Source organism: Pan troglodytes, chromosome 1, assembly GCF_028858775.2.
Source record: "Pan troglodytes isolate AG18354 chromosome 1, NHGRI_mPanTro3-v2.0_pri, whole genome shotgun sequence".
NCBI lineage: Eukaryota > Metazoa > Chordata > Mammalia > Primates > Hominidae > Pan > Pan troglodytes.
The window spans coordinates 5,771,525-5,797,446 of record NC_072398.2 but is presented as its reverse complement, the minus strand read 5'-3'; the positions used below and the strand labels follow the sequence as shown (position 1 = coordinate 5,797,446).

The window sequence follows — 25,922 nt, the reverse complement described above, 5'->3', positions numbered from 1 at the left end:
AGGCTGGTTCCCCAAGTGTCTAGCTTGGAGAATGAGTCTTAGAAATAAATTTTGCTATATTCTAGACCAGTGCTATGCCAAAAAATTTTCTGTGATGATGAAAATATTTTATACCTGCACTTTCCAATATGGTAGCCATGGAATCACCATGTGGATACCAAGCACTTATACTGTGATTAATGCAAGTAAGGAACTAAATTCTTTATTTTAATTAGCTTAAATTTAAATAGCCAAAGCAAGCTAGTGCAGCTCTAGACAAAAATTTACTAATGATTTGACAAAATCAATCTTAACATCTATAAGTTAATAAAAGTATGAACTAGTAAATACTAAATTTCCAATGAGTTCATATTTTACACACACCGAACTTTATAGAAATGATTATTTTCTCCCAAGTGATAGATTATATGTTTCAATTTTCAGTATTATGTACTACCTTACTTTTGGAAATATATTCTTTGAATTCATCCATTGGCTTCTAAGTGATAAATTCACATTGTCAAAATTTGTCAGCCTCAAATCCACCAGTTCCTTCTTTTAACTTGTGAGGATTTTTGGATCTAGTCTTCTTACTGTTCTGTAATTTTTCTTCTCCCCATTCTCATCTTCTGTTACACAAACAAGTCACCCTATATTAAAGATGGCAAAATAATTTTTAAGTCACATAATGTTTACTAGCAGGAATAAATCACTACCATTGAGGTATTATAGTTTATGCTTCTTTTTCTTTCCAGACAAATTTATCCTTTTGAATTAAGATGTTATATAATTTTTCAAATAGGTTTTGCATTCATTTCTTTGGATTTTTTTTCTTAGGAAATCAGGAAAAATGTATAGTAGAATTTCTTTTAATGAAACTTTTTATTTGGTTCTACTTAATTTATGTAAAAATATATTTTAATTATCTGAAGTACAGAATGCTTCTCAAATTGTAGGATTGTGAAATCAATTTTATAGATTGAAGCAAGAAATGTTTTTTTTTAAGGAGTGGAATTGGACAGGCATAGTGGCTAATGCCTATAATCCCAACACTTTGAGAGGCTGAGGTGGGAGGATTGCTTGAACTCAGGAGTTCAAGACCAGCCTGCGCCATATAGCGAGACTTTGTCTCTACTAACAATTAAAAAAAAAATTATCTGGGTATGGTGACACATGCCTGTAGTCCCAGCTACTTGGGAGCCATATATATATATATATCTTAATATATATATAAGATAAGATAAAATAAAAGAAGTAGAATAAAATAAGATGGAATAGGAAATGTCAGAGCACATCACACATAGTAAGAGTTAATATTATTTCTTGAAATGCTTCTTACATTTATATGTGTGTGTGTCTCTGAATTGTGATTTAAAATGGATTTTTTACTATGGATCTTGGCCAAAAAAATGTTTGAAAGCAACTGCATAATTTATTGTACGATGTGGTGAAGGCAGTGAAGTCAGAAGATCTGGTTCAAGGCTTGAGTGTACTGCTTTAGACAATTTTCAATGTCTTCAACCGAAAATTTCTTATATGTATAAACAGAGATACCTGCCCTATATGTTTCATGCAGTTGTTTCAAATATCAAATAAAATTCTAAGGTGATGTATAGTTGTAACACTCCTTATTCCTTTCAAGTAATAATTTTATATTGACAAAACTCAGTGGCTTGCACCAGCAATCATGTATGTTTATATTTATGAGTCTGAAGGTCAGGTACGCTTTGGCTGTTCTGTGCTGTATTTGACTGGGTGTTTCTGCTTCAGGTCGTGGGTTGTGCATTGTCTGGGCCATGGTTGGGGTTTGGGTCTGATCTCCATGTATTCTTTCTGTGGTCTAAGCCGAAGGGGCAACGGCTACCCAGTGCATACACTTCTCATGGTTAATCACCAGAACATGAGCTAAACATAAACCTATTTATGATTTTTGCTTACATTATAGCCATGCAAATTCCACTGGCCAAATGAAATTATATGGCTAAGCCCAAAGTCCCTGGGGAGACATAATGTATTCCACTCTCAGTGGAAGGGAGATGGGAGTGAATATTTGCTGAACAACAGTCTAAATAAACTATCATATTACCCCAAAACTTATTAAACCCACACGTTTATTAACTGCCTCATTCTTAAATATAAAAGGATAGCCAAGTATTATCCTGTATTTGAGGAAAACCTACAACATAATGGAAAGTCCAAATCAGACAGACAAGAAAGGAATGTGGAGGAAACTGAGGCAACATATAATAAGCAAAGGAAAACATTTAAATACTGTATATTCTAATAGGTAAAATATTATATTCATAGATTAAAATTAGCATGCTATGTAAAAAAGTGTCAATAAAAACAAGAAATAGCTCATAGAAATACAAAATGGGTAGAAAATTTTCTTAATGTTCAAAATGAGGTGTCATCAGTCAAAGAAATCTTCCAGAAGTTACAATCAGAAGACAGAGATGGAAAATATAAGAAAATGAGATAATCAATCCAACAACTAATGTCCTGGAGCTAAAGTGTATGGCATTAAAATATTTTAAAATAGTAGAAGAAAACATCCTCACACTGAAAAAAATAAGCATTCAGATTGAAAAGGACTCACTGAAAACTGCGCACAAGGAATGAAAAACAGCTCCATTCCAAGATTCAGCATTGCAAAATTTCAAAATGACAAGGAAAAAGAGATGACTGTAAAAGTTTCCAGAAAGAAAAAAACGTAAATCATAGACCAAGTACTAAGAATCAGGATGGCCTAGGGATTTTCGTGGAATAGTTCTTAAAAATCCTGAATGAAAACTAATTTCAAAATAGAGTTTTATACCCAGCCAAACAATCAAGTGTATGCATACAATAATAGCATTTTCAGGCAGGTGAATACTCGAAAATGTGTTTTTTGTGTACCTTTTCTTATTAAAGCTACCTGGAGATTGTACTTCGACCAAAAAAGGGAATAAATTGAGAAACATGATGACTTATGACACAGAAAACAGAGAACTCTAAAAGAGCATAGGGAAGGCTTGACACAAGATAGAGATCAACCAGGCCATACATAAGGTGCCAAGAAGGATATATCCAGTTCTTAAAAGAACATACACTTTATCTAATATGTGTTGTTATTTAAAAAAAATTATTGATGGTTGTTTAACAGATATGTTTGAATATTTGGGGGAAAATGTCAGTTATCTAGAAAAACAAACTATTAAAAAACTAGACAATTCTAGAAATAATAAAATGATACATAAGAAAATTAATTTAAACAAGATAATGCTTGTCTCAGCAGTGAGCAGATTTTTCATAATCACTATAATGTAAATGAACTACTGACTAATGCTTTAACCAAAATCATTATATGGGAGCATGAGGTGGGTATGTAGGGTGGGTGGTGCGAGACCTAAATTGTCACCCTTCTTCATGTAAGAAAGGTCTAATATTGAAAACTTAAGAAATAGCAGTATAAGTTTGTCTTTTAAAAATATGAAGATAAACATCAGAAGAACTAATGGTGCATGCCATTTGAGATTAGGTTTGAAATCGGGGAGGCAGACCATGGGCACTGCTGTTCCTTGTTATGAGCCATTTAATACTATGTGACTTAAATTAGGTGCATTACTTTGATGGGCAAATTTAATCAACAATAAAAAGAAAGTTAACATATATATGCCCATGATTAAGAAAAAACTTCCTACAGTGTGGAGGGATATAAATGAACAGCATCAAGTCTCCCTTTTCCAAATTCGATCCCCAGTACTGTTTTCTTGCAGTGACCACTTTTAACAGTTTCTACTTTGAGTTGTTCTGGTGGTTATAGTCATGATTGAAAGATACCTTTTGATAAGGTGTAAAGCTATCTGGACCTGCCTTTGCCCAGTTAGCCAAAAGATGGCCACATCAAACTGCACTGTAGACATGCAGGTTAATAGGGTGCTTTGAGAGTAATGTACAATTGGCCTATGGCTGTTGTTGGTCTTTCATCCCCAAGCTACTATATACAGCCAGGGAAGCAGCCCTGACCTAGTTGGGTGAGGCAAAGGGTTATCCTGCCAGTGGGAGCATGGCATTTCTGGCAAGAGATTTCTCTTCTAACGGTTGGACTTGGTGCCATGGCAGATTTTCCTGACTCAGGGAGTAAGTGTTGAGCCCTGGTCCAGCTGGTTAGATTATTTGTTGATTTTGATTATCTGCACCAATAAGCTCTTTCACTGGCATGGATAATCAGAAGCAGGCAGTAATTTTCCATCTTCCTAACAAAAATGCATTTCACATTTTGAAATTACAATAGATGAAGTTTTATTCAGTTTTCACCAAAATACTGCTTCATTGAGAAGGGGGAAGTTTTATGAATTAAATTGAGAACTCTTTAGAGATAGTCATATACTCTTAGGGGGGTCATTTTTTCTTGTCACTTTGCTGTTCTTGAAAGACAGAGGGAAAAATCAGTAATAATGATATTCGCTGTCTTTTATTCAGCTTTTACTATGTGCTGCTATGTACTCTGCTAAGTATTCCTAGCCTAATTTAATCTTCACAACAGCTTTAGAAGCTTGTTATCACTCCGATTTTAGAAGGAAGAAACTGTATAATAGTCTAATGACTTGTCCAAGGTCACAGAAAAGTGCCAGAGCTGTGTCTGGAGCCCTGATTTGTGTTGGCTGTTAGACCCATGTTCTTTACCTCTGTGTTTGGACTGTTTTGGCAACGCAACCCTTGACTTTTTATTACATGAGGAAAAGAAAGCAGCTAATTTGTACTTAAAATACGTTGTTATTGTTGCATAGTGCTTACAAAAATTGTATCTTTTCTTTTTAAAAAAGTTTTGAATTTTATACGTTTTCTATTACTGTCATTCTTTTGTCTTCTCTCAATTCAAAATTCCGGAGTAATCTTTGGTCTTCTGATTCCTCTCCTTTTATTTCCATAAAATCACCATTTTCTCTTTATATTTCTGTTTTAAGTCCCTCCACTCCTCATGTCTGGAATACTGCAATTATCTTTTCATGGTCTCCCTTCTGCCATTCTTTGCCACCTTAAACTGATTGTACACATTGATCCAGTTTTCTCAAGCTCAACCTCTGTCATATTGCATACCTGTTTAAACCATTAATGTCACCCTATTATCTATAAGAAAAATGTAGCGTTATTAATCTACAATTAAAGAGCTTTCATAATGTGATCTAAAGTATCACTCCAGAGCTTTTGTGCCCTTACTTCTTTCTCACTTTTCTTGCTCATGCTAATATATCCCTCATCTGGCTACTGAGGCATGAATTTTCTCTATAACTCAGTTGGTGTTTTTATATGCTTTGCATTTTGATAGTCTTCTTGTGTATCTATGTCTCATTTACCCAGATGAATTATTAACTACTGAGTTTAGAGATGGGAACTCTGAATTCATCATATTATTTAGTATAGTTTCTTACATATAGGACTGTGTAAGAAAATTAATGAATAAATTTTTGAAGTTCTAAAGTTAAGCTATAATTCCAATTCTGTATTTCTTTGCTTTTGTTAATTTTATACATGTTAAACAATACAAATTTAATAGTCTTTATTATTTTTATCTCTTTAATTATATTTAATTATGAAATTGGAAATATATGGGTATAACTTTAATAACACAGTATTTTAAAGAAATAAGTCAGTTTAACTTAGTATTCCAATTTGAAAGATACAGAAAATCTACACTGAATGAAAATGATACAATTATTTCATAGTTTTTCAAATAAGCCAATATTTGAGAACTGTACTAAGTTATTGTTGGTTAATGTATGGTTTTGATGGAGATAAACTGAATATTTATGCTGTTATGAATACAAGAAAAAATGTAAATGAATTATTTAATTTATCTTCCATGATGTATCAAATGTAGTTGGAGATTGTTCAGAATATTGAATAAGGACATGAGGAAATTTGGAAGTTTATTTAAATACTAAATTTAAATCCCTCTACTTACACATGATTTTGTTTTCCAAAAGGAGGTTGCAATTTTTTCTGTATCAAATTTGCTTCTTGCTTTCTGCTGAATTTGAAAATGTTTCTGCCCTTTCTTTTTTTTTTTCTTGTTTTAATAGCCTAAATATTTTTAAAGGTTCATCTTTTTTATTCTTTGGCTTAATTTTACAGATGTTCTATTGATAAAGAAATATTTCTACTTTAATATATAAATTATTTAAAATTATGGCCTATATAAGGTATTTTTGCTTTGAAATATTTGAGTTTCAGTAAGATAAGGATAATTTCATCCCGAAACCAAAAAATAAACCTTCATAAATTTTATATATTCATATTTGTCTTAGAGTGTTCTTGTTGACTTTTTAAATTGCAAATTTAAATGGAAATATTATTTTAGCTCAGAAATCTCATACACTCTCAATGCTTAAATTTCTCATGCTTTTTTTTTCCTGGATTATTTTTTCCAAGTAATATTGAACATCATAATCCTGCCATTTTTTACACCTCACATTTTTCGAATATCTCTCTTAAATTATTTATTTTACCTTTAATTTGGGTTTCAAAACACCCAAATGAAGCCATTAATTTATCTTTTAGAATAAAAAGTACATACTTGATGTAAATCACTGCATGTGTCTGATTGAATCTCACACAAAAATGTTACATTTTAAAGGCAGTGGTATTTTAAGTAAATATTACTTTTTAAAGGGAACGACTCTTAGAATGAAAGTGCAATTATCCACTTTGACTACTCTCATTTAATCATTTCATTTTTAAAATTAGATTTCATTTTACAATCCAAAATAAAACCTCATTCATGTGCATTTTTGGATGTGCTAATTCCTTTTGTCATAAAATGGAAGCTAGCCTAAATTTTCTAATAATTTTTTATCACATTGAAATTCGTGGCAAAAAATAAAAATGAGCTAATTTTGAATTCAAGTGCATGTATTTTATATGGATGCTTTTCCCCCTTCTCTCTACCTAAGGAAATAGAGAAATTGAGAATAGAACTGGGTGAAAGCAAACAACACTTGGAACAGGAGCAGCAGAAGGCAGCCCGGGCCAGAGTGGAGTGCCTGAGACTAACAGAACTGCTGGGCGAATCCGAGCACCAACTGCACCTCACCAGGTACTCCCTAATCCCATTATGCACCATAGCACCGATTTCATTCCACTGATTTTTGCCACAGGCTTCCAAACAGTTGTTAGAGTTAGTCTTAGTCATTCAATTCACACATAGCTTTCAGGCATATTAAGAAAAGTGGAGATGTGGTAAGCAAAACACCCAGACATGTGAATGATAAGTGTGGCAGGGAATTACTGATAGATTACAAAACCTTTCATCTACAATGCTCAAATATTTAGGTGATTCTCTATCAATATAAGCGAAATGACATATTTCTCCTACCACCACTACTACCTCTTCTGCTAATTCTACGTCTAATAAAAATCTTGAATTGAAGGATGCGAGGAATTCATTTAGGAAAATAATAAAATACTGTCAGTGGTGAGAGAGACAAAGTAAATAAATTGTAAGATGCAAATTGAAATGGAACTGATACAAAATAAGGAATCTGCATCCTAAGGAGGTGTAAAATTTCGAGATGAAATAGATTGGCACTGCTCATGTTCAAATCATTATTATAACCAGGCTTACACCATTGAGGTTTCAAATTACTTCATTTCCATCATGAGATTTTGTGATGTGATCATCATTGTCATCAACTTTAGTAAATATGTAGCTCGGCCCTAAATTACAGTAAGACTCTTTAGGTTGTAAGCATTGTGAATTTGCTGCATTGGAAAAAAACACACACACACATACACACACACATAAATACACACATGGAAAGAAAAATTCAAAACAGAAAGTAGATATTTCACTTTATCATATGTGGTTTCTTTTCACTTTGAGTTTTATTACGATTTTGCAGTGTTCACATCAAGCCTTTGGGGTTGCTCAGTTCTTAGAGTTTTTCAGTTTTTAGAGAGAACTTTGTTTAAATAAACATGTAAGTTCATGATATTTGGTTTGGTTTATAAATTAGAAAAACATTGGTCTTCCAATCATAGTAATATGTTGAATTTAAACTATGAAAGGGGACTGATCCCTTTTACATTAAATATGACAATGTAATTCTGAGCACGGTATGCTAACAGATGGAGAAAAGCACCACTTGAACAGCCTGCGTTTGGAGAAAAAAATATTCTAGAGGTTGGTGAACCTCCCAAAGTTTTGGGTGAGTGTTAAGATGCCTCTGGTTCTGTTAAAATCAAACCTTGTATAAAACATTTTGTTATGATAATATTCCAAATGATTTGACATCTTCCCTTTTAAACAATAAAAGAAAGAGGAAAGAAAGAGAAAGCAAAGAAAGAAAATAAATTATTAATACATGTATGGTATCTAGAAAGAAATCCTAATAGATGAAACACATATATGAGAAAAAAATTGCTTAATATTGCAGAATAATAACTGTTCTTTTAATGCTCATTTAAACTATTGTCATTGTAGAACTGAGAACATAACGTTAGCGTAATTCCTGTGGCTATTTAATCTTAGAAGTTTCAGAATTTAGCTTCATCATGGTAATGTTAATTGTTTTTCTTTTCTGTCAGACTTCTATTCAGAACCAACCATTTGTGTGCTAAGCACTGCTAAACCTCAGAAATAGGACAGCTTTTAATGTCTCAGTGTGGCTGAGCTTCAGTAAATAAATATTAATGCTGGTTTTGCCCCTTTTGCCATTCTGTCTTATTCAGAGAGTTAATTTCTGAAGTCAAAGTCCGTAGAGAGTTTTCCCGTGTAGTATCAATTTGTAGTGTTTGACAAGATCAATTTCTTGCAAGTAGAGCATATTAAGATGCAGCAACTGCTGAAAATGGACGAGTGGTAACTAATTCCTTTGTTCTTAAGAAAAACGGTTTTGCTTGGTTCCATAGAAAGCTTTTTTTTTGTTGAGCTTTATTTAAACCAATTCTACTAAAATTTAAACGTAGTTTTACAGGAAATAAAAATTATTTTCTAAGTGCAGTACTCTTTTGTAAGCATTTTATGCTTAGTCTATATTCATGTTTTATAAAATCCACATTCATAAATTTAAAGATGACAATTAGAAATGCAAGGAACTGTGTATATCTCCCCTTTGCACTGACAATGTGATTTGGTTGTTGGGCTATTTCTGATATATAGTACTTTTTTGTTTTTCTGGTTTTTTTTTTAAGTTTGCCACCCCTCACCATACTTTATTGATTCAGTATACTCAGGTGTGTGACTGAGAAATGTTGTGTCGTTCTTTTCCAGTGTAGATCAGCTGAAATACATAACTCCCACGCAGATAACACCTTACCACACAGTCTCAACTTAAACACTTCAAATGGCATATTCTAAACAAAGTTTAAAACTGAATATGAAAACCATGTTTAAAGTAATGATGAAATAAGGATCCAAATCTTTAGAGGCAAAGAAAATTTAAAAACTGTAGTAGAGATCTGTACATCAACCTAAAAGAAAAATAGCCTACCGCTTTTTTGGTGTTTCTCCTTATTGGATTTTAAAATGGTAAACAGAGGCCAGGCGCAGTGCTCACACCTGTAATTCCAACACTGTGGGAGGCCAAGACGGGAATCACTTGAGGCTAAGAGTTCGTGATCATCCTGAGCAACACAATGAGACCCCATCTCTACAAAAAAACAAAAAATATTAGTCAGGCATGGTGGTGCACCTATAGACCCAGCTATTTAGGAGGCTGAGGATGGAGGATCACTTGAACTCTGAGGTTCAAGGCTGCTGTGAGCTGTGATTGCGCCGCTACACTCCAACTTGGGTGACAGAGTAAGACCCTGTCTCAAAAAAAAAATGGAAAATAGAAATTTAGCATTAATTAAAGGACCCAAATGGGTGAGTGTAACATTCACTTAATCAACAAATATTTATTGAGCACCTACTATCTTTTAAGTACTTTGCTTGGTCCTAGGCATAGAGAGAAAAAATGAAACTCAGTTTCTACCCTTAGATTGCTCATACTCTAGTAAAGAAGCTACATCTGTATATGCAAATATAATAGACTGTGACAACAATGCAATGATAAAAGTGATGATTACCACAGGAGCACATAGGGAGGGGGATTGGCCCATTCTACACCATAGGTGAAGGCGATAGCCAAAGAAAGCTGATATCAGGGAAAGCTGACAGTGAAAAGGGATAGTCAGGGAGGTAGAGATATTTGGCAGCAATCTTGATTAGTGAGTTCATGAGTAAGAATTCTGAAAGTGGAAGAAAGTGGGTTGGGTACCCCAGGTAGAGAGACCAATATATACAGAGACATAAAGATGGGAGAAAACAGAAACTCTACTATCAGATTAGGTGTTTGGTAGGAGATAAGACTGGAAAGGGGAGCAGGGACCAGCAGAAGAGCCTTATGGGCCATCTCCGGAGTTTCGCCCATTCTGAGTTACTCTTAATGCATTTTAGGCAGGGGCGTCAACATGATTGACTTTCTGGGTTGGGAGCTGGACTCAGAGAGCAGTGTGGAAAGTGAGCTTTGAGAGTTGATCTAGGAGACAGGAAGACCAGTTAGCCCAAGGTCAGCAATTGCAACCCATGGGTCAAGTCTGACCCATTATCTGTTTTTGTGTGACCATTAACTAAGAATGGTTTTTATATTTTTAAATGGATGAAAAAAAGGGGAAACGATATTTTTGACACATAAAGATTATACATCTATAAATAAAGTTTGATTGGAAAATGCTACCATTATTCTTCATTTATTATGTATGGCACTACCACACTTGAGTTGAATATGGTCCTCAAAGCCTAAAATATCTACTATCTGTCCCTTTACAGAAAAGTGTACCAACTCCTCAGGAGGCTGTTTAGTTCAAATAAGAAGTCAAGAGGGCTTGAATAATGGCAGATTCAAATATGTATTTAAAGAAGGCAATTGAAGAGCTTTGTGAAAAATGGATGGGTTGAGAAGAGATGACTGGCAGGGACCCCAGTTAGAATATAAGCACCATAGTCCAGGGGGAGAGTAATGAAGCCCTTGGCTGTGGCTGTCCCGTGAAGTGGAAAGGAAGTAGTATCTTCAGAAGGTATTTGGAGTCATGAATAAGAGAGGACATAATTAAAGGTGACTGTAAGTTTTCTAGCCCAAATTGACTAGAGGATCTGTTAAGCCAACTGAGGAACTTAAAAGAGGTAGCAGAGGAAAAGAATACTTTTCATTGTGCAACCCCAGTGGAGATGTCCAATGTTGGCTTGGTGTGAGGAGAAGGTCCTGACTAGAGGCTTAGATCTGGATCCCTTTTACATAAAGGTATTCATTGTAGCTAAGGGAGTGGTTAAAAGCACATAGAAAGGATCATGTTTTAAAGAACAGTGGAAGAACAGCCACCAGCCCATAAGACTGAAATGGGGTCTTTGAATATATAAGAAAAGAATAAAGAAGAATGATTCAAAGAGTATTTTCGGGGGGCAGTAACAATTAAAACCATATACTTTTCTTAGGGGAGGTCCCCAGACAGCCTAGGATTGAAGAAACCTGAATTATAGTATCTTCTGTAGGCATTCACTCCAGGGATTCTTTGCAACTTTTGACAAATTACTTAACTCTTTGGGCCTGCTTATGTACCTATAAAATGAGGTGAGGCTAGATGATTTATAAGTTTCCTTCCAGTTCTGATAATCAATGATTCTAATAATGATTTAAGACAACCCATTATTAAGTTCCTATTTCTGGACATTAGGCATTTAAATTGCTTGGATGATCTTTTGTTTAAGGTATTTCCTTAGTCTGAACTTCAGAAAGTTCATTGAAATGACCCTCAGACCCACCACTTAAATTCATTGTAACTTAGGTTCTGCTGACCTCTCACAAAGGTTATCAAAATTGTCTCAACACCCTTCCAGTCTCTTTTGCTGACCATTGCCCAGTGAATATTCATAAGCCTCTGCCTTGACTCTGTTGCTATACTCTATTAGCAACAGAACAGTGTTCCATGGTGCCACTCTATTAGAGAAAGGCAAATGACAGCATGGCATGTGAGGTCATCCTGATAGGCTCTCAACCTTCCAGTCTTATTTCATCTAAGATGAAACCCTCTTACCTGCTGATTTCCAGACAAATGTCAGTACACATAGCTCCCCTTTTTCCCTCCATTTGCTGTTCCCTATACCTAGAATACCCCTCTGACCTTCTCTTCTCTAGCTCTATTATAATCTTACCTTCTTACCAAGGTCTCCCTGAAATCCTGATTTTTCTACCTAGGCCTCCCCATTGATTCTTGTCAGAAAGGAGCGCTTCTCCCCTTGAATCCTTCTTCCCACTTTGAGCTGATGGCATTTGAGTAAATGAATTACTCAAAGGAGGAAAAAGCAAAATGTGGGAAAAAAAAGAATTAATATTTGGAAGTTTTTTGTGTACTTGCTATTTTTTGCTTCTGGAATGTGTTATTCTTCAAGTAGGAGGAGAGGTCTTTCAGTATTATATTTCTCAGAGCCCCTAGCTCATCACTTTGCAGAGTTGGAGCTCAGTAAGTCATTAATAAAAATGGTGACTGTATTCCAAATGTATGACTATTCTTTCAAGCTCAGTACTGCTATACAAATAAATATCTTCTCACATATATCAGAGTACAAAGTATAAGAAGGTGATAAGGCTAAAATTTTTTATTGGGAATTTTACTTGTCCCTATGATACTATATTATGATTTTGTAATAATCACTTTTTTTAATTTTTAACTTTGTGTAAATATATATGTTTAAGTATATCAGAATCAAATGATAATCATTCTAACAAACAATGCAAGTAGGTTTAGTAAAGTGCACCAGGCCTCTCACTTACATGTACCTGTTTAAAAACCACACACACACACACACACACACACACACACACTCTCTTAAACTAGAGTTCCGCATAATTAAAAGATGACAGTGGAAGCCATGTACTGTGGTGCACACCTGCAGTCCCAGAAACTTGGGAGGCTGAGGTAGGAGGGTCGCTTGAGCCCAGGAGTTCAAGGCCATCCTGGGTAACATAGCATGACCACATCTCTGGGGGGAAAAAAAAAATGGCAGCATTTGAAACAAGTGCCTCGTAAGCATGTTCACTAAACATGTCTAGCCTAGCATGTATGAAAACAAAGCAAGGCTGCTTTCTTCCGGTTATTACTGTTAATATTATTCAAACAACTTCTTCCTTTTCCATAACAGACTTTCAGGTACATTTAAAAATGTTCATCCATTTATTCACCCATTCTACATGGAGCATTTTCTGTCATAAGACGCTGTGCTAGGGATGATGGGAGATAGAAAGATAAAGAGGCCTCAGCTGCTGCCCTTCAGAAGCTTACAGGCTAGTGGGGAAGAGAAGAAAATACATGAGTAGATCGGGTGTGGTGGCTCACGCCTGTAATCCCAGGACTTTGGGAGGCTGAGGCGGGCAGGTCACTTGAGCCCCAGGAGTTTGAGACCAGCCTGGGCAACGTGGCGAAACCCCATCTCCACAAAAAATACAAACATTAGCTGGGCATGGTGGTGCGCGCCTGTAGTCCCAGCTGCTCTGGAGGCTGAGGTGGGAGGATGGCTTGAGCCCAGGAGGTCAAGGCTGCAGTGAGCCGTGATGGCACTGCTGCACTCCAGCCTGGGCAACAGAGCAAGACCTTGTCTCTAAAATTAAAGAAAAAAGTAAGAAAAAGAAAATACACATGTAGTCGGTAAGATAAATGATAAGATCCAGAAGGGAGGTTCTAGAAGAGGATTACAGGGAGAGAGAAAGATTACTTCTTACTGATTTTGGTAGGATTTGGATGTAGGAAAATGGGAATGAAGGGCATTCCATGTAGGGGAATCGATGGTATTTGGGAGGTGCGCATGTATGCATAAGAGTAAGTTAAATACAGTACACACAGCGATCAAACAGACACCTAACAAGTATCACCTCGGAGGTTAAGAATATATTCATCTTAGGCCAGGCGTGGTGGCTCATGCCTGTAATCCCAGCACTTTGGGAGGCCGAGGCGGGCGGATCACCTGAGGTCAGGAGTTCGAGACCAGCCTGACCAACATGGAGAAACCCCGTCTGTACTAAAAATACAAAATTAGCCAGGCATGGTGGTGCAAGCCTGTAATCCCAGCTACTCGGGAGGCCGAGGCTCGAGAATCACTTGAGCCGGGAGGCAGAGGTTGCAGTGAGCTGAGTTTGCACCATTGTACTCCAGACTGGGCAAAAAGAGTAAAACTCCATCTCAAAAACAACAACAACAACAACAATATATTCATCTTAGTATCTGCGTGGTACCATGCTACATGTAGCAGCTCTTTAAAAAATAATAGAGTTATAGCTAACAGCAGTGGCTAACATTTGCTGAGCCCCTGCTGTTCCAGGAACCAAGCTGAGAGCTTCTCATGTAATCCTACCAATAGCTCTATAAGGTGCAGACTCTTATTTTCTGTAATTTACAGCTGAGGCAACTAAGGCACAGAGAAGGAAAGGAGTCATCTGAGGTTACACAGCTGATATGTTATCGAAGCAGGTTTTGAACCCCAGTAAGTTGCCTGCAAAGCTTGTACCCTTATCCATTAAGCTGTAATTCTATGTAAATTACTAGGGAAATGGATTAATGCAGTTGTTCTGAAAAAGACAACTTAGAAAATCAGTAACATGAATTTATAATAGAAATAAATGTTAGCTGCTTCTGGCTGGGCGCGGTGGCTCACGCCTGTAATCCTAGCACTTTGGGAGGCTAAGGCAGGCAGATCGCCAGAGGTCAGGAGTAATCCCAGCACTTTGGGAGGCCGAGGCAGGCGGATCACGAGGTCAGGAGATCAAGAACATCCTGGCTAACATGGTAAAAACCCGCCTCCAATAAAAATACAAAAAATTAGCTGGGCATGATGGCACGCGTCCGTAGTCCCAGCTACTCAGGAGGCTGAGGCAGGAGAATCTCTTGAACCCGGGAAGTGGAGGTTACAGTGAGCCGAGATTGCGCCACTGCACTCCAGCCTGGGTGACAGAGCGAGACTCCATCTCAAAAAAGAAAGTGAGAGAGAGAGGGAGAAAGAGAGAGAGAGTGAGAGAGAGAGAAAGAAAGAAAGAAAGGAAAGAAGTGTTAGCTGCTCCCTTATGCTTGACACGTGACGGTGAATTTTGGCTTGAATTTTTCCTAAGAAACATAGTTTCCTTTGGCCCATTATTTGCCATTGTCATTTAAGCATATTATAATGCAATTGTCATTCTACTTTACTCCCTTACTTAATTTTCACCCAAGAAGAAAGAGAGGCTTTTATTAAAAAGTAGAAATTTTTCAAGTATTTATTTTTGACATGTCCAAATATCTGTAAAGAGCTATAGGTATTACCTCGGAGGTTAAGAATATATTCATCTTAGGCCAGGGGCGGTGGCTTATGCCGCTCATATGACTACCATTTATACACACGTGGTTGGGTTAATTTACGATATGGCTGAATAAAGCAACCACTTCTTACCGTTTATGTGATTCTTATTAACTGCTTACTGAGACATTCTTTTCCATACCTTTTGCCCATGTACTGAAACACATTTTTTTAAATCCTGCATTTTTTTTTCTTGTATCTGATCTTGAGGGGAACTACTGCAGGAAGCTTTCTTTTGTTATCCAGAGAATTTAGAACTCGGATTGCCCTAAGTACAAAACCTTAAAAATTCTTATTTCTCCTTTTACATAAATGACCTTTTTAATAATATGTATGTACTTCAAAGAATTTCTCAGAGCAGGAATCTAAGTGAGAGTCCACCAAACAGGTAGTATACTGTGACCTACTTTTGTGATCCAGATGGGAAGATCTGACCTGTGACCTAGAGAGACAGCAACTTGACCTATAGGACTTGTGTCTTTTTGAAAGTGAGAAAAGGGTACAGCAGAGGAGTCACTAGGTTAACCTGTTATGATGGATAGATCATGTGGGGAGAGTGATAGAGGCTGCCTTTCCAGGGCTTTCAGTTTCCACATAGTAACTAGTACAGATACTTATTTGTTTCTTTAATTTGAAGCAAGAGTCTTGCTCTGTTGCCCAGCCTGCAGTGCAGTGGTGTGGTCTTGGCTCACTACAACCTCTGCCTCCCAGGTCCAAGCAATTCTCGTGTCTCAGCCTCCCAAGTAGCTGGGATTACAGGTAGGCACCACCATGCCTGGCTAATTTTTGTATTTTTAGTAGAGACGGGGTTTCACCATGTTGGCCAGACTGGTCTCGAACTCCTGACCTCTGGCGATCTGCCTGCCTTAGCCTCCCAAAGTGCTAGGATTACAGGTGTGAGCCACTGTGCCTGGCCTCTAGTACAGATATTTTCTTGAAGTTAATTGTTTGACCTCCCAGCCTATCCATACGAGTCAGGACTTTTTGGGTGAACTGAAATCCAAAAAGGAGAAATTGATAAATTTTTATAACTAGACCATGTACAATCCAGGTGCAGCTGGACTCAGGGTTTCCTGGAGCCAGCATGCTATCATATTCTAACTTTCCAGAACAGGGCTCAATTTCTATCTGAATTTTGCTAATTCTTTCAGATTCTTTCATACCATGAAGTAAAACATCTTTCATTCTGAAATTGATGATAAAGGAAATACCCTTGATTTCAAACTGTAAGAATGTGACTTCCTAGCTCCTTCACTTCCAATTTCAAAACCTTTGGTTAGGATCACCCTTGGGCACACACACGCACTTTTGGGTGCTGTGGCTGGTAGCCTCTTCAGAACCACATGGAATAAGGGAAGAAAGTTGCACTAAGTAAGGGGAAATGCTCTTACTAGGGGAAGGGTGTCAGGGATCCTGGGTGAGTAAAACACCAAGTATCTGCACTGTTGCCCTTGTTGTCTTTTTAAAAATATAATCCCTGGTCAGGTGCCATGGCTCATGCCTGTAATCCCAGCACCTTGGGAGGCCAAGGTGGGAGGATCACTTGAGGCCAGGAGGTCAAGACCAGTCTGAGCAACATAATGAGACCCCAGCTCTACCAAAAAAAAAAAAAAAAAAAAAAATTAAAAAATTAGCCAGGCATGGTTGTGCATGCCTGTAGTCCTAGCTATTTGGGAGGCTACGTGGTGGTGCGTGCCTGAGTCCTGGCTATTTGGGAGGCTACGTGGTGGTGCGTGCCTGGGTCCTGGCTATTTGGGAGGCTACGTGGTGGTGCGTGCCTGGGTCCTGGCTATTTGGGAGGCTACGTGGTGGTGCGTGCCTGGGTCCTGGCTATTTGGGAGGCTACGTGGTGGTGCGTGCCTGGGTCCTGGCTATTTGGGAGGCTACGTGGTGGTGCGTGCCTGGGTCCTGGCTATTTGGGAGGCTACGTGGTGGTGCGTGCCTGAGTCCTGGCTATTTGGGAGGCTACGTGGTGGTGCATGCCTGTAGTCCTGGCTATTTGGGAGGCTACGTGGTGGTGCGTGCCTGAGTCCTGGCTATTTGGGAGGCTACGTGGTGGTGCGTGCCTGGGTCCTAGCTATTTGGGAGGCTACGTGGTGGTGCGTGCCTGAGTCCTGGCTATTTGGGAGGCTACGTGGTGGTGCGTGCCTGGGTCCTAGCTATTTGGGAGGCTACGTGGTGGTGCGTGCCTGGGTCCTGGCTATTTGGGAGGCTACGTGGTGGTGCGTGCCTGGGTCCTAGCTATTTGGGAGGCTACGTGGTGGTGCGTGCCTGAGTCCTGGCTATTTGGGAGGCTACGTGGTGGTGCGTGCCTGAGTCCTGGCTATTTGGGAGGCTACGTGGTGGTGCGTGCCTGAGTCCTGGCTATTTGGGAGGCTACGTGGTGGTGCGTGCCTGGGTCCTGGCTATTTGGGAGGCTACGTGGTGGTGCGTGCCTGTAGTCCTGGCTACTTGGGAAGACTGCTTGAGCCTGGGAGTTTAAGGCTACAGTGAGCTTTGATTGCCATTGCACTCCAGCCTGGGCGACAGAGCGAGAATCTGTCCCCCCCCCCCAAAAAAAAGTAATAATAATAAATAAAAATGCAAGTCCTGATTTTTCCTCTAAGAAATGATTTCAAGTGGAGAGAGGGGAGTGAAGCGCACATTTTTGTCCATGTATGTTGGAAAATGATATTCTCCATGTCAACACGTGATAAGTCCAAAGAGGCATCATCAGTTCTTCGCAACAACAGGGTCTCTTTGTTGTTTTACTTAGAAAACTCTTAGAATATAAAAAGAAAGAAGCACAGCTAAATCTCTAGCATTCACATGTGTTGTGCTTGGTTTCTGCATAGTGCTGTTCCAGCTGTGGCCCATGATGGCTGCTTGTTAGTGTCTATGGCAAGATAAGTACCGGAATCTACAGAAGTATTTGGCAAATTTTATATCAATTTTAAATTGTCACAATTTTCAAGCGCATGATCAATGAGCTTTTTTTGGGGGGGTATCTTTTAAATTTTTTTCTAGTAATTCATTGTTATTGTGTTTTAAAAAACTATTTGCAAAATATTAGAAATTAAAACAAATATGCTGATCATTTACCACAAGAAGCTTGAGATGCTATGCTTCTCACTGCTTCCAGCAAGCCTAAGAAAAAACAGTCCTTTATAGATGAGGAAGCCGAGCCTCCGAAGGTGAAGCTTGAGGTTGGGCATCCAGGAGGGAGGAGAGTAGGCAGGGGATGAAGGGCAAAAGCTTGTTTCAAACTGAGATAGAAACACTTTTGATGTTGTAAAATCTCAGCACCCAGACCAGGAAGCAGGTCTCTTTCATCTCTGTGCCCCCAGCACCAAGTCAGGCACTGGGTGTTTAGCAGATTTTCTATAAACATTGAATAAAGTTCCCTTTGCTCTTTATTATTGGGAAAATTAAAACAAAAAGTTGGGGGGAACTCATCTTAAGATAACAACAAGCTTAGGTCAAAAAGCCAAACTCGTTATCTGTTTATTTGAAGAGGATATTATAACATTGATGTATATTCTTGCTATTTTACAGTGAACTTTATCTTTTTTTTCCTCCTGAGTTTTATTCAAGAATTTTTAGCCTAAAGTTTCCATTTCAAAGTTAAGCTCATTTTTTTCTTGTACTCCTTTCATGAATAAATTAAGCAGAGAATGTGTCAAAAATAATTTTAAATGGATATATGTGCAACCAACATCTTCAAGGCTTGAAATAGATGGCCTTGGTGCTGTTTTAAATTGCGTCCTCTTTTCCTTCCCCCACCCAGTATCAGAGAAAACAGGCTGTCAGAAAGCCAGAAAAGAAAAGGCATTTCATTTTGCTCTGGTGGACACCACACTGCCTGAGCCTGCTCTGCTCCACCTGTTTGAAGGGCTAAGAACCCTGGTCTCAGCGTGGCCCGGGGCGGGAGAGGTTCGAAAGTCAGGCAGTGCCAGGAAATGTGTGTTTGCAGGTTCTGCTTAACGTTCCCTGGCTCGCTCCTCTCAGTTCTGTGAAGCCCAAATGTGAATGCAATGAAAATCTCCACTGGGGATGCACTCGTCTCCCCTGCCACATAGGCCCACAGCCTGGAGCATGGTGGCAGCGGCAGCCAACTCATTTCCTGAAGAAGCCCAGAGGAAACCGAGAATGTATTGCCCACACCACTTGCCTGACTCAACAACAATGAGCATCAGGTTCAATGAAAATAGGAAAGAAAAAGCAAAAACATAGAATTGTTCTCATAGTAGCCCTAAGCCAGAGTATGTCTCTAAAAGAAAGTTCTGCTCTCCAATATTATTTTTAAAGTAAAAGGAATATACCAAAAGCCCATCACCTTGATGTTTAATTTCTTCCGGTAAATTTCTAAAATTAATTCACATTCTTTTATATATATTTTTAGAGGCACAGTCTCGCTGTATTGCCCAGCCTGGCTTCAAACTCCTGGGCTCAAGCGGAACTCCCGCCTGAGCCTTTCAAGTAGCTGGGATGACATGTGCGTGCCACTGTGCCTGCCTTTGATATTTAGTTTCTTCTTAAACACCTCCTCCTAGTGAATGTGTTCTTTACATCAGTTATTAGGCATTACTCCCTTGTTATTTAATGTTTCCGTGATACCCACAAAGTACATGGTGATTTGTTGATGGATAAATCTTGGAATTAAAGCTCATTTTAAGGATCCTGAGCAAGTAAGAGGCTTGGGGAATATTCAGTCTCCTCAGTGCCCTCTCCCAAGCCATGTCTCATGGGAGACCAGGGCCCACTTCAAGTAAACACATTTTTATTATGCTGCAACTCTGTTAGAGCCACCAAGCAAAGGATGCAGTCAATCTCGGGAGATGAGAGTAGGCACCAAACAGGTCAGAAAATGTTTGGAAGCAGCTTGCCATCTACCTGAGCTAAGACTGTGCTCCACCTTGGCTCTGTGTGGCCTCTCCCCAGCAGGCAGGGTCACCTGTGATAGGGCTGAGCATCTCCTGCCTTGACCAAGCCATGGGGGGTAGGGAGGGAGAGCCACAGGCTGCTTGGTTTTCAGAATATCAAAGGGGTTCCTTCCCCAGGGTGGGCACCAGTGAATAAGCAGGGCATCCCTTTGACACCTTTCCTGTATCTAACTTCAAGAAGCCTATCCCTGACCAGGAGATTTACCAAAAGAATGAACCCAGTGTTGAGGAAATAACCATTAGAACCATATGAACAAAAGAGGTAAACAAAATAAAGAGCAAGTCACTATTGGAATGTGTGCAGGAGGTGGGGGTGGTAGGCGGTCAAGGTGAAGCATTCAGAGTGGGTTTGGGCAGTGGTTTGGGCAGTGTTCCGGATTTGCCCTTTGCCCGGTAGCTCATCTGAAGTGTGGCTCACCAGGCCTTTGCCCGGTAGCTCATCTGAAGTGTGGCTCACCAGGCTGGACGTTGCTTGAGCTTGACACTTGTCCTAGTTCTATTTCTGATTATTTTTTGTCACCTTGGGGAAAATCCCCTATTGTACTTGATTTCCTACAGACCTTAACTGTGATTTTATGAGGATATATATGAGTATGCAAAATCATTTTAACTCATTCAGCATTTTGTAAATCTGAAGCTTGTCTATTCAGGCGCTCCAATGATTTTAATATGAGTTCAGGTAAAATAAATTAATGAGTAGTCAGTGTATTGATCCGTCTAGAAAACTTTAGAGCAATTAAGGGCATGATCACCTGACTGAAGCTCTTTATGGCAAGGCTATTTGGGGCACAGAGTAATATATTGTTCTTTCTACATCTTAAATGATCCTCTTTGTCTTTAGAGGGCAAACTATCTTGCCATTCCTGATATCAACTCTTTGTCAAAACAATATCTAATGGAAGCAGCTCTGTGCCCTAGGGGCTCTGTAAGTTCTGCTTTGTTGCAATGATGGCAGTTCTCTATTCTTAGCCTATTTCCGAAGTCAGGCATTTGTTCGGAATCATTCACTATTGAATTAGTTAACAACGTTTGGTTTGAGGAAAGATGATAATGATATTAAGGAATGATAAAATCCATCTACAGTGAAAATCAAGCCCAGATCAGAACTGTGGAGGAACCCAAATTCAGATCCTGCACTCAAACTGATTTGCACAAAGAATTATCTGTTAAAAGTGGGAAAAAGAATGGCAGCATGCGACAACTCACGTAACTAATCAACTTTTTAGATGCTGTTTCATATGTTTGCTTTTCATTAAATGCAGGAATGGTTGGGACTATGTTGCTGTGATTCAGTCAACATTTATTCCTATCTGTTTTTCATATACAAAGGCTGAGGGATGCCAGCAAATAAACTGTTAACGGAGAATTAACTTCTTTGGCATGCTTTCATACTTATCTTCCAAATTAAAGAAAATGAAATGGGCAGAAACAGAGTGTAGATTACCTCCTTTTTGTCAAAAATGGTGGGAATTTGAAAATTAATAATAAAAAAGGGAACAGATGCAGTAACATGCCAGAGGGAGATTAATGTGGAGAGTAAAATCTGTGAGCAACAAAACTGAAGCAAACTGAATCAGTGGGAGGTGGTTGTACAATCAAAATCAGGATAAAAGAGAAATTACAAACAACCCTGCACTTGTCAAAGTAGTAGTAATGAAATCCTGACTCTGCCAGCAGTGAGAACCTGTGTTAGCACTTTGGGGTAAGGATGGTAGCCGGGTGCCAGGTAGGAGGGCAGTGTTAGGTTGCTGGGCAGCAGCCATCTTGTGTAGAACAGATGGCACCGAAAGCTGGCAGGGGAGGGGCTCCTTAGCAGAACTAATCAGACAGTAACAGATAGGGCAGCTGGGAAGACTGACCACAGAGAGGGAGTCTGCGGGGTAGCCGAGTGCCATGATGTTTGCAGTGGTGTGCCCATTGGTCTGAGATAAGACCTTGCAATGTCTTTCCCATCTACAGAAGAACTGAAACTTTGTTCAAAAAGGAAAATTGAGTTGAATTGTGTCAAACTTGGAGGGTGGGGGTGGGCATTGGGATAGTGACTGAGAAAGGAAGAATTGTCCATCTCTGAATTTGTCCTGTGAGTTTTCAGTTCCAGCTACCATGGAACCTTGATTTTTGCTGTTTGTATGGTTCTGGCAATCTAACGTATACAGTGTGGCACATGGAATGATCACTTTATACATTTTATGCATCAAAAAGTTTGCAGTATCAAGGCTATAGTTAAAATTAGAAAAGATTTTTTTGATATGCTTTCTACCACATATGTCTTTCACAAAATGAAAAACTAAAAGCAACCATGTGATACAGGCATTTCTACTTAATAATTTTTCATAAGCTCATTTAAGCTGTGTTTGATTCAGAGTCACTTGCCCTTCTTTTTTCCCCCATTTAACTGTGGGTTGAACATCAAAATATAAGCATAATTCAGAGCCAAAAACCTTAAAACAAAAATCAAACCAACTCATTCTGCAAATAAAAGAGAAAACTGACCTGTTAAAATTTGATAACTTATTAAGGAGTCGTGGTTCTTGAAGTATAGAGTTGGGACGTTTGTATTAAAATGACGACTTTAACAAAGAAATCCAGATCTCCTACATCTGCTTTTGAACTTGTCTATTTCTTTTTTTGCAGAAGGTTTATAACTTGGCTCAATTTATTCATTTTGGAGGGGGAGGGGGAAACATTACAGGATTTGAAATAGGTGGTATAACATAGCCATATGCTATTTATGCAGCAGTTTCTGCAATAAATCTAATTTGGTGCTGTCAAAAAATTAGACTTATTTGATATAGCAGCACATTAGTAAATGATTGTGGCAGATTTAAAGTTGTCATTTAGTCTCTTCTTACTCTTAACAGAATCTCGCAAATTCATTTTCCCCCTTGATCAACTCTATGAAAATATCCCAGTTCTTTGTCCTGCAGCCCTGAAAATATTTCCACATCTGAAAGAAGGTCTTGCCTTAAGGTAATTGAGGAAGGGGGTGGAAAAATGAATATCCTCTGTCGTTAAAAGACTTCATAAACATATAGGCAGAAAAACAAATAAACCAGAGAAAATTACAGTATTTTCATCATTTACAGTTCTTAGAAAAACAGAACTGCAAGTCTCATTCAGAATGTAGATAAATTAAGGTCAGTTCTTTATTAAGGAGTTTAAATATTTTACCTTCCATCCTACGTCCATATGCTGTTTTAGGAAAACTGATATTAAAGAATGTGAGTGACATCAGCTCTTCGCCTTCACCTAGCAGCGCCCTTAGAAACGGCTTTACTCTTCGGTAGTGTAACCTGGCAACATTGCTTCAATGCCTCTTTTTCTGTTTTTTTTTTCCCCTGTAAAATTTGTGTTTCAGGTGTTAGTATCAAACTATCTAAACTTTTTCCTAGTTTTTCTGTTTGAAAGATAAGATAAGCAATGACGCATTAAGCAGGTAAATATTAACGGTGTTCTCTGAGTTCCTGAATTAGTCCATTTATAAAAGTAATGATTTCGTTTCCCGTTTCTTTTTCTTGCGTGTTTATGGAAAAGTGTATGTGTGTATCGCGTTTACGTGTCTGCGTGTGACTGGAAGTGATGTTAAAACTGAGTGCTTTTCATTTGTTTATGTTCGTATCATACAAATTATCCAAAAGAAGGCTACTAGTGTGTTTTTGAAACGCAGTTTACTCAGAGTGAAGAGTTCCTTCACGGTGATTTAAGCAGCCTCTATTAAACTAGCATCTTGCAAATGCTTCTTTCTTTTATACAGCAAATCAGACCATGGAAGTGATCAAATTACCAGGATTGTTTCACTGCTATTCAGAAGCAGGGATCCAGGTGACCAAAGTACTGTCAAGCACAGATTACACTAAAGGAAAAATATCCAGAAAAGCAGTAACAAACTTGCTGGGAAAACTTAAGCAATATTTTTGAAATTTCCTCCACATGAAGAGAAATTATTTAGAAAGGATGTTTTAGGAAGATGAAGAAGAAAACACCTCCTAGAATTCATATTTTGAGTAGAAAATCCATATATTAAATTACATTGTATATTACATGAGAATGATTTATATGACACTGGGTATTTTGAAGGTCAGCAATAAAATTGAAATTATAGCTAAGAAGCATGTCTCAGTACTTAGATTTTAACCTATCTTTTTGATTTTGTTTCTGTTTTTAATTTAGCCTCACAATTTTTAAAAATATGTCTGAAAAACTGCTTTGATAAAATCCTTTTCATAAATTATAACTGTTTAATCAGTCAGAACTTTAAGATTTAAATTTTAAATTCCATGTTTTCTCCACTGCTTTTGTTAATAAAATTGACATTCAATTTTAAATCAATAAAAAATAATTTTTATTTTTTCTAAAAATTTATAAAATTTTACAGACTTGATTGATTTTACTTAATACAAGCATCTGCCCTAAGATTAAATCTTGGGATAATCCTTCAAAATATAAAAGCAGCCTTATGAATGAAGTGCCATTTAGGTTCACGTTTAAGTTCACATTTGTAACAGTGTTACTTTTTTGCCATATATTTTCTCCTAAAAAATGATCTTCCATTTTCTTATAAGAAATTTGAATTGAGTCATTGGTTTGCCCTTTTCCTAAAGAATATGATATCTAAAATACCAGTAAATAATTCAACATTGAGTGATTTCATGTCTGATTTATGAAGGGAGAGTAAATACTTGATAGCTATGGATGCCACGAAATAAATTCAATTGAGAGTATAATTTTCACCTAATTTCTATGAGTTTATTTTTTTCACAGAACTAGACTATTGATACAACTTACATTTCTTTAGATAGATTATGTGTTTGCTTGGCAGCATATATTTGAACATTATTGAAACAGAACTTTGTTTTTTAAATGATGGAATTTATAATATACATGCATTGATTTGTATATTATGGGTTAAGTTTTTCAAAGCAGTAATGGAGCTGTGTGTTAATATATAGCTTATAATTGAAATGGTACATATTTGTACATTTTAAGCCTTTCAGTGTAAAATTTCTTAATTGGAATACTCTCTCCCTTGGCTAATTCATTAGTGAAAATATTTATTCCTCAAGTTAATGCTATATAGTATGATGCAATTTTTATATAGTGTAAACTTGTTTATGATATTTTGATTTCACTTTAAAACTTTTATTTTGCTACTTAGACATATAGTTCATACTCAGTATAATGAGAAGTGCAGACACACATGAAGAAAATACATATCAGCTGTCTGGTTTTACAAATGATCATTAAAACACCATGTCTTACTACTTTGACTCCAAATTATTGTCTTCCTGAACCCAAAAGTAATTTTCACAAGTACATTACACAACAGAACTTCATCTTCTGCTGGTTAGCAGTAGAGGATTTAAATCCATGCCGACAGTTCAGTTGACAATGACCTTGAGGGGCTTTGCTTCTTGAAGAAGAAAGCAGAAGCTTGCGGTAAACAAAGTTCACTTCTGACAGATGGATTGAATGACAGAAAGGTTGCGAGTGCCAGAATAGCCCTGGCAGAGGAGGAAATGTTCAGTGGAATCCAACAGGAGAGGAGGTGTGAACAGGTGCAGGGTTGCTGACGGAAGGGGAACCAGATGGAAGGAGCCAGAGCCAGTTTATTTAAAGGAAAAGGCAGAAAACATTGAAAGGCTGTGCGATCAGTGGCTAAAAGTGTTCATAGAGGAAGG

The 25,922-nt window shown here is 37.8% G+C and overlaps 1 protein-coding gene across 34 annotated transcripts in view; it reads left to right on the top strand.

Annotated features, from left to right (window-relative positions):
• Positions 1-25,922, top strand: part of SDCCAG8 (SHH signaling and ciliogenesis regulator SDCCAG8) — a 262,440-nt gene that overhangs the window by 115,325 nt on the left and 121,193 nt on the right. For all 34 annotated transcript variants that reach the window (XR_010156597.1, XR_010156602.1, XR_010156600.1 and 31 more), the window contains one exon: positions 6,915-7,057. Coding sequence is in view for 30 of the 34 variants with exons in the window: in XM_054674794.2 (XP_054530769.1) it covers positions 6,915-7,057 (143 nt within the window). In the remaining 4 variants the exon portion in view is untranslated. The remainder of the gene's footprint in view (positions 1-6,914; positions 7,058-25,922) is intronic.